The sequence below is a fragment of the Budorcas taxicolor genome, chromosome 9 (assembly GCF_023091745.1).
Source record: "Budorcas taxicolor isolate Tak-1 chromosome 9, Takin1.1, whole genome shotgun sequence".
Lineage (NCBI taxonomy): Eukaryota > Metazoa > Chordata > Mammalia > Artiodactyla > Bovidae > Budorcas > Budorcas taxicolor.
In genome coordinates, this window is record NC_068918.1 from 59,777,839 (window position 1) to 59,791,936 (window position 14,098).

General features: G+C 39.2%; 1 protein-coding gene across 1 annotated transcript in view; it reads left to right on the top strand.

Annotated features, from left to right (window-relative positions):
* Positions 1-14,098, top strand: part of L3MBTL3 (L3MBTL histone methyl-lysine binding protein 3) — a 78,435-nt gene that overhangs the window by 45,767 nt on the left and 18,570 nt on the right. Inside the window, exon 17 of the mRNA XM_052645686.1 lies at positions 5,331-5,480. Within this exon, the coding sequence (XP_052501646.1) occupies positions 5,331-5,480 (150 nt within the window). The remainder of the gene's footprint in view (positions 1-5,330; positions 5,481-14,098) is intronic.

Sequence of the window (14,098 nt, forward strand, 5' to 3'; positions counted from 1 at the left end):
GCAGTGTTTTTTCAAAGATTCAGTGTTGTATTTGCTAAGTGAAGGGAGGAGAATCATATAAGATGTTACGGAGAAATGTGGTTAAAAAAAAATCTTTCGGTATAATTGAAGCCATAGTGGAGAATGACGTATTGTTTAGGGGGATGAAAGAGGAAGAAGTAGGCATCGCAGCTTATAAGACGTGCACTGACACAGAGGTGCTTATTTCCTTGTCACCTGTCAGACATAGCCGGCAGATCTGTGCATAGTCTGGGGCAGGAGTGCAAGCCAGAGGCCTAGCAGACAGGGCCGACTGCTGCCTGGGTCGTGGCTTCCCATTTTCTCAGCCCACCCCACTGGCTTTTCCTGGTCTTCCTGGATATGCCATGCTCGTCATACACTTACTGCTCTTTATCTGGCGGGACACTAACCCTCAGTAGCCACAGTGTGTTTACCTTTTCCTTACTAGACTTGTGGAAGAGCTGCTGCGTCACAAACGTTCTTTGTCAGGTTCATTTCGCTGGCGCTTATTTTTGTCCTTGCCAAGAATGCTGTGTTTAGGAAAACGTAATGAGAAAATTCTCTTCGGATTAATGTGAGAAATTGCATAAATCAAAACATGCATTCTTTGCTTAGATAACAAAGAAAGTTGCTCTTTTGGCAAGAATTATCAATTTTGTGAATATGTAAGCACAAGGCTATGTTTTGACTAGCATGTGTTGTTAGCGTCTCCAAAAATTACAATAGTTGAATTTGATCTAAGAAGTGTTGGAAATACAAATGTGTTCTCAACAATGAAATTTAAGAATGTGCTGTTTTTAAATGTGGTGATATAAACGATCAGTGAGCGAGTTGGATGTGGATATGGTGTTCCCATTTCTAGAGATGCTCAGAAGCCAGATGACAATTCTGTCTCTAGCAAGGCAGTATTAATATTGGCTATGTCATGGTGTATCCCTTTCTTGATTCACTCATTTGGCTTACTGAGAGGTCATAATGAGGAGAGATTAAAAGAAAACTAAAGTTATATAAAACTGAATATTTTGCATATCTAATGTCTTCAGGAGTGAAGTAAATCTTCCCTATGTAAGATTTTATCTCAGTAAAATTAAACAGGAAAAGAAAAACAAAATAGAGAGTACTTCCTACAACCTCTAAAGGATATTTATAAAGTCCATAGAGAGTTTTTAAAAATTAATAACTCTGGACATACACCTGCAAACCACAGTCATCATTTTAATTCAAGATTCAGTCCACTCATGGAACAAACATTTATTGAGTGCCTGCTGTGTGCAGATACTGGGCTAGGTGATGGTCCGTACATAGAAGGCCTCACTTCTAAGGAGGCCAGCATGTTATAAACAGGGATTTGGAGACGCATGAATGAGTAGTACTCAGAATCATCACCTTTTCCTGAGGGAAGCAGTGAGCCTTGCATAAGCAAGGCATGTTAATGGAGTTTTTAATGCTGTTGTTTATTTTTGCTGATGGCCTTTTACCCAGTAGGGGTTAAGTGTTCCCCTTCTTCTCCTTTTAAAATAATAATCCTAGGCAGGCTTTGTGTGTGTGTGTATGACTTCCTAGGTGCCAGGCTCTGTTTTAGGACTTAGATCTGTTATCTTGTTTTATTCTCTCAGCAGCTTTATAAAGCTGGCACTACTCTAATCTCTGTTTCACAGAAGTGGGAACAGAGATTTAGAATGCTTGAGAAAAGTACCCAAGATCAGAGAGTGGCAGACCCAGGATTCAGCCTAGGCTCTTAAGGCACTAAAGCTCCTACTCTTAACCGCTAGACTCTCATGCAAGCCACAGTAGCTGGATAGAACTTGTATTTTATAGATTCCTGTCTTGACAGAGAGTGAGAATGAGCATGTGAGTACTTAGGAAATGGAAGACATCGTCCAATTGTTTAAATAAATGTATTTACAACTAAAAAGGTTGTAAAGGTGGCAGTGGGAGGTGGTGAACAAGCCCGTTTTTTCCCCTTTCCTAATACACTGGACAGTCATTCCAAGGAAAAACTGCCTCCTTACAGGGGCCAGTGGGACAAGAATTTATATATATATAGCAGGTATGGAATGGTTTGCTAATAGAACAGAGTTCACCCTAATAAAGTCCTCATAGGAAAGAGCTGTGTAACCCTGTGTGAATCTGTTCCCCTGATGTCTGGGGAACTGTGTAACAGCAGAGTTGTGTGTACGTGTATAATTGCATGTGCCCATGACTGTTTGTAAGTGTGTACCTGTTGTTGTGCCATGGGCCAAGCCTTACTTATGTTTGCTATTAGAAACTGAATAGACAAGAAAAATGAAAATGATTATAAGCCTAGTGAAACCCACTTTTCCCAGAGAAGTTTAATCAGCACTTCTGTGTTTATAAAATCATTAAAATTGCATATGAATTTTATAAACTTAAAAATGAGGAAATTGGCCCAGAAAGGTTAAGTACTGCCTCAGTTCATATTTAACCTTTCTGAGCTTCCTTGGCCGTACAGTAATAAAGAATCTGCCTACCATTGCAGGAGATTCAGGTTCAATCCCTGGGTCTGGAAGATCCCCTGGAGGAGGAAATGGCAACCCACTCCAGTATTCTTGCCTGGGAAATCCCATGGACAGAGGAGCCTGGTGGGCTACAGTCTATGGGGTCGCAAAGAGTTGGCATGACTGAGCATGCACACACAGTTTATAGCTATCTGGCAGCATCATCTTGCTAAGAGGTGGTACTCTCAGGTTTAATTGTCATGGATTAGGGATAAAGAAACAATTCAATATTGCAAGGTACTTTTTGCTCCTGTAGGAGACAACTGGAGTTCATATGCTAATGGGATGATACTAAGCAAGTTCCCTTATTTAAAGCCTCAGTCTCTGCATCTACAAAATGAGCATTAGAATAGGAATGATTTTCCAGGGTTTGGGAGTTAGATGACATCATGCAAGTAAAGCAACATACCCTGGGTAACACACTCCATGTGTGTAATGTTTGTTGTCATTCTCTTCATTTTACAAGTGTCTTGTAAAACAGAGTCTTCCAAGTTTGTTTGCTCATTGTGGACAGAGCTGCAGAGCACATTTAGAGCCAGGTTCTTGATTTCCGTCTGGGGCATTGCCCATCCCTCTGTTCACACTTCATTTGCATTCTGTGCCTTTTTATTTTTTAAATCACCTCCCACTATGGGAACCAGCTGGTGTCCCTTTCTATCCCAGAGTAGTTGTAAGAACTGGAGATGTTTAAACCCATTTGATTTTTCTCAGGGTTCTAAAGAAGAGAAGGCTTAGCACAATATGTATAGCCCATCAGCACAGGGTTGTGTTGGTTGATCATCCTGGCCCAATAGTATATCTTTGTTCAGAAGGCTGTGATTGTTTCCCTGCTTCAAAGTGAGAGTTTGAAATTTCCCTCTGGCCCTAGCAACCAAGATAAGGGGGATATTTAGGTGCCTCCCTGAGCTACCCATGTTTACATGTGGTGGTCTAGAGAGACATATTCTTCCTTTACTTAATCGATTAACAAACAGGAAGGGGCTGCCCTTGGGGAGCTTATAAACCTTCTAAACTACAACTATTCACTGTAGTGTGTAGGTGGGAACCCAGCCCATCTAAAAATCTGGGAATCTTCCCAATGTTAGAGTGGGGTTAAAATCAGCACCCTCATTTTCTTTTCTTTCTTCATATCTGATGAATTTAAAAATGAACATACAGACAGTTACTCAATAATTGTAAAGCCAGGTGTTAAACAGTGAGTCAAACATTTGATGGTTGTGATATTCTAGGAAGAGCAACATGTTATGTGTCAAAAGAAATTAATAAAAATTATATTCACATTTTTTTCCTGCCACTTTTTTCCTGAGTGATAGTCACTCAATTGTGTTCGACTCTTTGCGACCCATGGCCTATAGCCCATCAGGCTCCTCTGTCCATGGGATTCTCCAGGCGAGAGTACTGGAGTGGGCAGCCATTTACTTCTCCAGGGATCTTCCCAACCCAGGGATCGGACCCAGGTCTCCTGCATGGCAGGCAAATCCTTTATCGGCTGAGCCACCAAGTAGATAATTTGTAATAGGGTACATACACAATATGAGGAAGAAAGAACAAAATCAAGCTTGATTGTGATCTGAGAGTTGGTTAATGTATTGCCTTTATCAGAAAGAAAAAATCAAGAGCAAGAAGAGAGAGTTGTGTTTTTTGTCCTTTTTGTTCTCAGGGGAAGGGAGTTCATTAAAGATGAATTTGATTTTAACCATGTTTATTATAAGACATAGCAGTATAAAGTGACATGTAAGTAAAGAAAATAAAGATGTACTTTTGCTTACAAGTTATCTGTGATGAATTTTATAGACCATTTGCAGAGTTACTTTGGGAGCCTGTGCACACTCTTCTCCCCTCCCAGGAGGATGTGTCAGATTCTCTTGGTAGAGGGCAGAAAGGCAGTGTTTAAGAATTTTCCCCCAATATTACCTAATCCGAGGAAAAGAATATGCAGGACACTAGTATAATTTACCTAACTCCACATCATTTCCAGATTTCAGGAGGTTTCCTAAAAACCAAGGGCCAAGATAGGGAGTTAGTCAGAGTGGTTGATTCTGTACCAAGATGTAGAAGCTGCCAGTTGTTCTGGAATCGGAAGGCTGAGGCCCAGGCACAGGAGTGTCCTGACTTCATGCTGAATGAACAGTTAGTGACCCAGATTCCCTTTGCTTGGATGACAGGAATGATCCCCAGACAGAATCTTAGAGACCAACCCAGTGGTCACCAGTGGAAGGGAAGGGAGCTAGGTGGGTCATTATCCAAGTTGCCTTCTTGTCCTTTTTCATATCAGGAACAGGATTAGCTAGAGGATGATGTTTTTTTCTGGGCAATCATGAATGCATATGGGCCTGGAGACAGGAAACGGGGGAACCTCCTTCCTTTAGAGGGCAACAGCTGTTACAAAGGAAATTAAACAGTTTGTGATGACCCTGGAATCACTTAAGGAAGCAGGTCTGCTCTATCAGTCATCTGCCTCTCTCTCACCTCTGTCACCAACCCTCCTAAAGCACTTCTCTCCTGGGCTGATTGTTCACAGAGTTACACATAGGCCCTGCCCTTGGTAACCTCGTTGACCATTACTCACTTCCAGAGATTGCAGGAGATTGTATTTAAAAATTTAGGGCAAAGACATATTTTTTATCAGAATATACTTAAATTATGTTTTAAAGGTGAAATATTTTATGCTATGTGTTTAATCTATGTAACTATATATTCAGTTGAAATTTTGCATTTCACATTTTGTAGCTTGTTGTCTTAATTGGAAGAAGTAATTATGGTCTAATAGGAATCTTCTCTTCTTTCTTTTTTCTATTTGTAATGTTTTAGTGCTGCCAACTGTCCCTATTCAGAAATCAATTTGAATAAAGACCGAATTTTCCCAGATCGTTTAAGTGGTGAAATGCCTCCAGCTAGTCCATCGTTTCCAAGAAGTAAAAGGGCAGACACAAATGAAATCTCTTCGTCTCCTGAAACCAGGTAATTAAAGTGGTAATATTAGTGTTATTCCGAGGTACTGTGGTTGAAAGACAGTTTTTTCCTTAGGTGTTTTGTGCTCTATGGTGATGTCTTCTAGTACATTACTGAAAATGCCCCTGACTTAATGTGAAATAATGGTGGGGGTCAATACTTGCATTTAAAAAAATTTAGGCAAATTTTTTATAAAAGTATAAGCACATCAGACAAGATTTCTCTTGTTCATCTTTTAGCTGAACTTGCTTGATATTAGAAGTTTGGAAATCCCAGTCATTTTATTTCCTGCTAATTCATATTTCTCAATGAACTGATCCATATTTAGATAAGAACATACTCTGTAAAGAAGATGATAGATACCCTGTGAGGAATGGACCTTCTTTTTAGTTTTCATTATATGCCACGTGCTTGTATCTACATTGTTTCATTTAATTATTAGGGTATTTGTTGTACAATATACTCGGTCATTTGGTTTTGATTTTACTTGTAGAGTTAAGTTGGAACATTTTAACCTCTGTAGATTATTCCAGTAAAGAACCAGGTTTTGTTTGCTGTATCTTTAAGTAAATGGCCTCTGTCCTTGCGTTGACTGAAATACTACAAAAAGAAAACAGAGTAATAGAAAGATGATCCTTCACACTTATGTTTGGGGACTTTTCTTTTATGAAGAGTCTTTAAAATCTAAGGCAATGTAGTTCTTTGATTATTTTAATATTTGGTAGCTTCTATTCTCACGAATGTACCAAGTGAACATTTGAATTAATTAGTCTGATTCTCAGTTCACAGCAATGTTGTTGAAGCAATGGCATTTAAAATATCAGTATCCTCATAGAAAAGCAGTTTTGCCCTATAGATGAAGGAGAGTTGTAACCTCTTTAATTAGAAACAACAGTGATGATTTATTCTTAATCCTTAAAACCATGAGTAATGTAACCTAAGCTCATTCACCTAACTCAGAACCCTATAATGAGGGCATATCACTTGAGGAAATTTACTTTAAGACAAAGGAAGTACTAATTCACATAGTAGTGATTATAGCAACAGAGTTCATTGACTCACAAGGAGGTAAGGATACTTAAAGTTTCGATTTCAAAAGCCAAGATATTGTGTAAAATTTTAAAAGGATACTCTGAAGTGCTGGCGGTTTGACCTTTACAGGCTTTTCACTAACTTTCTGGGCCCTGGGCTGGGTAGCTGGGCTCAGTTTCCTCACAGCAGAAAGGAAAATGTTAACAAATGAAAGGTTGTTAATAAAGAAGTCTGATCTTATGGCTTGAGAATGGTTGCTTTAAGGTAGAATTAACAGAGTTGAAGTTAGCTGGCTTCTTTGCTGTAAATGAATCTGTATGAACGTATTTCATATTTTTAAAAAATTTAATTTTTAAAAGATTTTCATTAGAGTATAGTTGATTTAAAAATGCTGTGTTAGTTTCAGGTGTACAGCAAAGTGAGTCAGTTATACATATGTCCATTCTTTTTTAGATTCTTTTCCCATATCGGCCATTACAGAGTACTGAGTTCCCCGTGTTATACAGTAGATCCTTATTAGTTATTTGTTCTATATATAATAGTATGTATAGAAAACATGAAATTTTTTGATCACTGATTCTTTTACCTGATCTTAAGAATGGTAAGGTGTACAAAGTTCTGAGACCAGTGAGTAGTAAGTAATCAGTCCTCAATAAATGTTAGTTTTTATTAGTTTTGTTGCAAGATGAATAGTTTGCTTATTTGTTTCTTTTATTCCAGAGAAGGAAAGTAAGGCCGGCACATTTTTTTAAATATATACATATACCTAGGTTAAACTTTGAATAGAGCACTCAAACAAGATGATTCTCATGATGTCAGATAATGTTCTCTCCTCTTTTCTCAAAATCGTTACTCACGTGGATGGAGTTCCAAGTCAGGTTTTAACACATTTTATTTGTGTCCTTCATAATAATTTTCAAAACATTGGTCCACCAGACTGTATTTTTTTAAAGGCATTTGGCACAGCAAGAGACAGCTAGCACCCCCAGAAGCAGACCTTGAGACAAAGATTTGATTGCAGGTGATTTATTTAAGAGGTGAGGAAAGCGCCAGTGGGGGAGTAAGGAGGTGAGGCCACGAAGGGAAGACAGCTGGTAAAAGCTTCACTGTCACACCAGCTACCACTGTGAACAGCAGGAACACAGTCCTGCTGGGGCCCCTCTGGGAGGCTGTGTAAAACATACATCTCAGGTTTTCCCACCATAGGGATGAACGCGCTCAGCTATTTTAAACACTTGGAAAGGAATTATCCTTCAATGAAAAAAATGAGTAAAGTGGAAAAAACAAACACCAGAGTTCCCTTCGGTCACAGAGCAAGGCTGCCAGGGTGGAAGGATGAGCGAATGCCCCAGCACGTCCCCTGCCACACAGCAGGCAGAGCTGCCAGAACCCAGGTAACCCTTGGGAAGGCAGAGCAAGTGAGACAGGTGGGCACAGTGGGTGGCCAGGGGACGTGGTCCAGGCACGGCTGACAGTGTCTGCTGCATCAGCCTAGTCACCCATTTCAAGTGCCAGCTGGGCACCAGAATGAAGTATGCTGGCATTGCTTTTGATCCAGAAGCAGAAATAATAAAGCCAGATAAATGAACAGTTTGAGGAATACGTATGTCTTTTTCATACCAGAAAAGGTATTTTAAGGGCCAGTTCATAGGCCACCTACTCGGAATAGACCCGTGGACGACTGGTGTTCCTTATCTATGCTTCCCAGGCCTGACTCTATATCTGATCCCCTGACATCTCTAATATTCAGATTAGGGGCCCAGCCAGCCAGAACCTTTCAGTCTGGAGCCCAGAAGCCTGCATTTTAAAAGTTCATTTGGGAATATATCTCCCTGCTTAAAATTTTCAGTGGCATCTCTTCACTCTTCAAATTAAAGGCCTAATTCTGAATGTAGCCTGTAAAACCAGTGTTATCTGGTATCTGCTGAACTCTCCAGCTTTTTTCCTATCAGGTCATTTTTAAACTTAATGCTTCAGCCACCTTGGTCCTCAAACCTTTTCCCTCTGCCTTGAATCCCCATCTCTAACCTGTCCTAGTGAGTCTCACCTCATGGGCTTCAGGGTAACTCCCATTTCCCCAGGGAAGCTTCATCCTTTCCTGCAGACCCTGGGTCAGGTTCCTCATTACTTGCTTTCGTGTTATACATACCCAAACTGTTGATGGTTCTCTGTAGATACTTCCTCTGAGTCTGTGTGCTTGTCTCATTGGTAAGCTCTACAAGGGCAGAGGCCACATCTTCTCTGATTCTTTTAGACACCCTCAGTGCCAAGTATACTACCCGACACTTGGTGAGGCTGGAAGGCCGCCATGAGTCATGCACTAACCTTCAGAGGAGACCTACCAGTCGTATCACCTAAGGGGCCACCTCTGTGTAGCCTTTTTTTTTTTTATTCCAGCAAAACTACTTACTTTTTCAACTTTGTACAATCCCCACACCAGATATCTAAGAGGTGATTATTAAATGATGAGATAAAGCCCCCAAACACATACCTGTGCTTTTATAAATTAGAGCAATGTTTCCCAAACTGTTGTTTGCCTTCCTCCCTACATAGAAAACCATACCATACAAATGACATTTGTATGACGCAATGAGAAAGTGGTTGGGACTGTCTCTGGGTGACTAGACAGGGGCCCTGTTTACTGACAGGACCACCAGCAACAATATCTCAGAACACTTGTACCTGAGCGTCAGGGCATCCTTGCTGGGAAGCTCTGCTCCACATTAAGAGGGCTCTACCTTGAGTACTTTTGTAGGTGTACTGAATGTTTGGGTCTATTTTCTTTACAGAGACTTGTCAAATGGGTGGTCAGCTAATGAATGAGTTGCCAGTGTCTGTATAGATAGAAATATGAGATTGTAATCCTTTCCCAGTTATCCATTCATTCATCACATGCATAAGGAGTCTCAGCATTGTGTCTAGAGCTTTCAGTGGGATGTTTTCCTTGGAAGATCAGCAGTTCATCTCTGCCCTCACTGCCCTCCTGGCAGCAGATGGTAAGACTGGTGGGCTTTGCCAGTTAGTGGAGGTTTCTGGGGACCAATAACCTTACATCTCTGTATGTCTGCAGCTGAGTAAGAGAACATGTTTCTCTATATATCTGAATAAAACCTTTCAAAGTTTTAAACTTTGTTTTGCATCATAAATAGCAGATGCTTGTTAAAATGCAACCCTTAAGGTACCATCTCCAGAGATACTGACTCAGAAAATGTAAGCTGCATCCCCATTCATTTTTAACAGGCATCTCCAGATGATGGAAGCAAGTGATCTATAACCCAGACCTTGAGAATCATTACTGAATATAAAGACCCTTCTCCGGAGTAATAGTTAATGATGTGTTACCAAAGAACATCAGCATCTGTCCGACGTAGTCTTATTCTCCTGAATATATTCGATAGCGGCTTGTCATTGTGTTTCTAAATTAGGTGCTATCTCTGTTTAAAATCACATAGTGTTTTAAGGTCCCGTGTTGTTTAAGCCTGCTTAGAGATAACCACAGAAACATAATAAAGCCTATTAAAAATACCTGCAAATGCTTATATTAACTTGCAAGGCAAATGCCCATTACTATCCTATATCCAAAGAAAACATTCAAATCAGTCTTATATAGGCCATTAAAACAGCTTTTCAGGTTGTGGATCCAGTGTTTCTACTCTGAGAATTATGTGGAGCAGTTACAGGAGTTGCAGCTTCGATCTGATTTACATAGTTAGGATGAATCAGATTGGCCCATCTGTACCCAAAAGAAGGGCTTTATGAAACAGATGGGAATACAAACTAACATAAAATATGAAACTGTAAGCATATATACATCTCTTTACTTTGCAAAACTGTAAAATCAAGTAGAGTAAAATTAGAGCCAAAAGTTCTAAAAGATGGCAAAAGTTAATTAGAAATCTTCAGAAGCTTTGTTTTGCTTCCTAAGGTACTGTGGTCATGAGGACTTGGTATTGATGACTCAGAAAGTCCCTTTAATCCTTGGGCATCCCCTGCCTATTGTAAAGCCTCTCCGCCCCCACCCCTCCTTTAGTTGCTGTGCTGCCAGATATGGATTAGGAACTGTGAAACTTTTCAAATATTCCAGTTTGGGGAATCTGCATCAAATCTATGCAGTTGTTTATGCGTGCTAGGGAGGAGCTGGGTTATTAAAACACTTGCAATCCAGATGCCAACTGCTGTGACACCAAGGCACCCATTCAGAGTGTAAGGAAAAGATGACTATGTTATTGTCGATACATGGGAAGTTGTTAGAACAATATTATAACAGGGTCTTATTTTATCTCCTCGAATAGCGCTTATTTTTGACTCCGGAGATGCTTTTATATACACTAGAAAATGACATCTGTCCTCCTTTTCTATGGCAGCAGCATGAGAGCAATGCAGTCCTGCTCTTCGTATGACATGATCTTTACTTCCCAAGTCTCACCTTATTGGTTAGGGCTTTTCATTTTATACAAGAATTGATAAATTAATTGAGGAATTCATTTTACTGGGGAGTTTCTTTGGTATCTTGATAACATCCACTATATTTACTTACTCATTATATTCCTTTCTTCACTAACATGTTCCTTATGATAATTATAACTTAGTAGCCTTATTAGCAGCAGCAGCAGCAGCAGCCTAACTAATTAGGGCTTCCCAGGTGGCACTAGTGGTAAGCACCCGCCTGCCAGTGCAGGAGAGGCAAGAAACATGGGTTCAAGCCCTGGGTTGAGCAGATCCCTTGGAAGAGGGCATGGCAACCCATTCCAGTATTCTTTCCTGGAGAATTACATGGACAGAGGAACCTGGCAGGCTACAGTCCATAGGGTCGCAAAGAGTTGGATACAACTAACTGAAGAGACTTAGCGTGCACACAGCCTTATTAATCAAAATTTTTTATTTGTAGTCATTAGGTAAATAGTAAACTGTGTTGACCTTTCCTGAGCTGTGTTTAGGAAAAATGCTGTTAAAACTATTGTTCGTGTATTGTCTCAAAAGGAATTTAATTTTTAAATATCTTTATTCAAATGTTAACTGTAGGCATGAAAGTTTTATTTGCCATTGGTTTTATTTGCCATTTTTTTCTAATCCCTTTGAATGTGGTGACCCCCTAGTTTGGACACAATCAGCACAATCTTCTCTTCATTTGTAGGAGGCATTTTGGAGACAATTTCAGGTTCTCTAATTTTAAAGTCCCTCTAACATATTATTCTTAAGATTTCCATTCGATTTTTTCACCTGTTAGCGACCTCAGCCCAGAAACTTTTTTTCAAAGTGCTAGGGGTATGCAAAGAGACATCCTTTAAATATTCAAATTAGGAAACTACATTTTTTACAGCTCTCACAACATTCACTGTGTCCCCACTTGTTCCTGGAAGTACAAGGAATTTACAGTTCTAACAAAGCCCCAGTGAGGCTAGAGTAAGCTATTCTGGAAGGAGAATGATGGAGTGGTTTTGAGGTATGAGCCAAGCCAAATTCATGCTGGAGTTAGAGAGCTGGCTGAAATCCCTGAACTGAAACAGAATAATTGTTTCATATTTTTTCAGTATTATTTTTAACAGACTGATGACTAATTGAAACATAACTGGCTAGGGATTGTTTTTAAATGAAAAATAAGCTTGAAGAAATCCAGCTGTTTGCATTCAAATACTATCCTGTTGTGGTGTATTTACTCTTCTAATGTTTGTTTCACTAATATTTACCACAAAGTCTAATTCGAGTAAGACAGTAAGACATCTAAAGCATGACACATAATTACAGAGGAAAAAAAAAAAAAAGGATGCTGACTCAGAAAGAAGACATTTTTCCGTTTGAGTGGATTCCACTGTCTTAATTAAAAGCCTACAGAGTATTCTTCACTAAGATTTTGTGCTTAGTCACTCAGTTCAGTTCAGTTCAGTCACTCAGTCGTGTCGACTCTGCGACCCCCGTAGACAAGAGCCTGCCAGGCTCCTCTGACCATGGGTATTCTCCTGGAAAGCCTATGGAAGTGGGTTGCCATGCCCTCTTCCAGGGGATCTTCCCGATCCAGGGATCGAACCCAGGTCTCCTGCATTGCAGGTGGATTCTTTACTGAGCCACTGGGGATGCCCTTGAGTAAGATATAAGTAGGAGCATGATAAACGGTCCTACTTAATATTTAATTAATGATTAATATTTAATTAAATAATATTAATAACTTAATATTTAAGAATTACTTACAGTTTAGGATAAAATTGTTTACTGACATCTGTTTTCTTTATGTAACTTGTTTTTCTCAGGTTTTAAAACAACCTTTAGAGAAATGGTTATGAACCAGAATACAGTCAGACTTCCTGGGCTGCTACTTACTAGCTGTGTAAACATGTAACCAAGAGGGGTTTGTCTCTAGAATGGGAATGTAATAACAGCATCTGCCTCACATAGCGGAGAAGGCAATGGCACCCCACTCTAGTACTCTTGCCTAGAAAGTTCCATGGATGGAGGAGCCTGGTAGGCTACAGTCCGTGGGGTCGCTAAGGGTCGGACACTAAATATATATGATTATATAGCTAAATATATATTTCAATTCAGGCTAAAGAAATGTTGAAATAAACTGGTTCTTAAAAATTCTCAAATCCCAAGGGAAACATTTATCATGCTCCTACTTATGTGTCTGGCTGTGCATTAAGCACTTCTTATACATTATTTTGTTGAGTCCTCCAAAATGCCTGTGAGTTAAAGGATTTATTATCCTTGTTTTACAGAAGATGCAACTGAGGGTTAAGAAAGTTCAGTAACTTGCTGACGGTCATATAGGGCTAGTAAGTAGCAGAGCTGAAACTTGAACCAGGTCTATTCACCTTCAAAGACCATACATGTCACCACTGCTGGGCTGCTTTCTCCACATTATAATACACACCCTGGGCCTAATCAGCTTGTACTCCCTTCCTAATATAAATTGTTGGTAATGAAAAATGGTGATCCAGAGGAGAAGATAAGAATTTTACAGTAGAGCAAAATCATAATACTAAAGTACAACATAAAAATATTTTGGGTTGTCATTTTAAAAAAATCTTCAATAAGCATATCTTGTATTATGTTCCAGAGTGTGTAATAATATTATCACAGAGTTTTGACATTCTGATATAAACATGTTTTGTTTATAATTGGAAGATGGTATAGCTAGAATAACTTTTTGGTTGGAAAGTTAATATCCTCAATAAAGCATTTCATTTTTGCATAGAGAAAGAAATTCATAACAGCACCTATTCAATCAGAATTAGCAATGAAATTTCTAAACTTATGGGTGAGAGAAATACTGGTTGTCCAATCCAGAAAGTGATTTTTAAGTAAAATATAAAACAAGAAAGGATATTAATGAGTCAGATTCTTCATTCCTAACTTTATCAATAAAAGACAGTTGAAAATTTTAATAAGATTATGATACAAGAAGGCAAGTTTCCTTTAAGTGTATATAATAGGGATATGTACTGTATTCTGGAAAAACACAAAGGTAAAAAACAAGTAATAATTATTTCTAAGTATAGATTTTGGTGTGTTAAGACCTGGTTCTATACTAGTTCTGAAAATTTGGGATTAACCTCCAAGTTTCAGCAAATGTACCAACAGACAGTGGTTGTTATGAAATA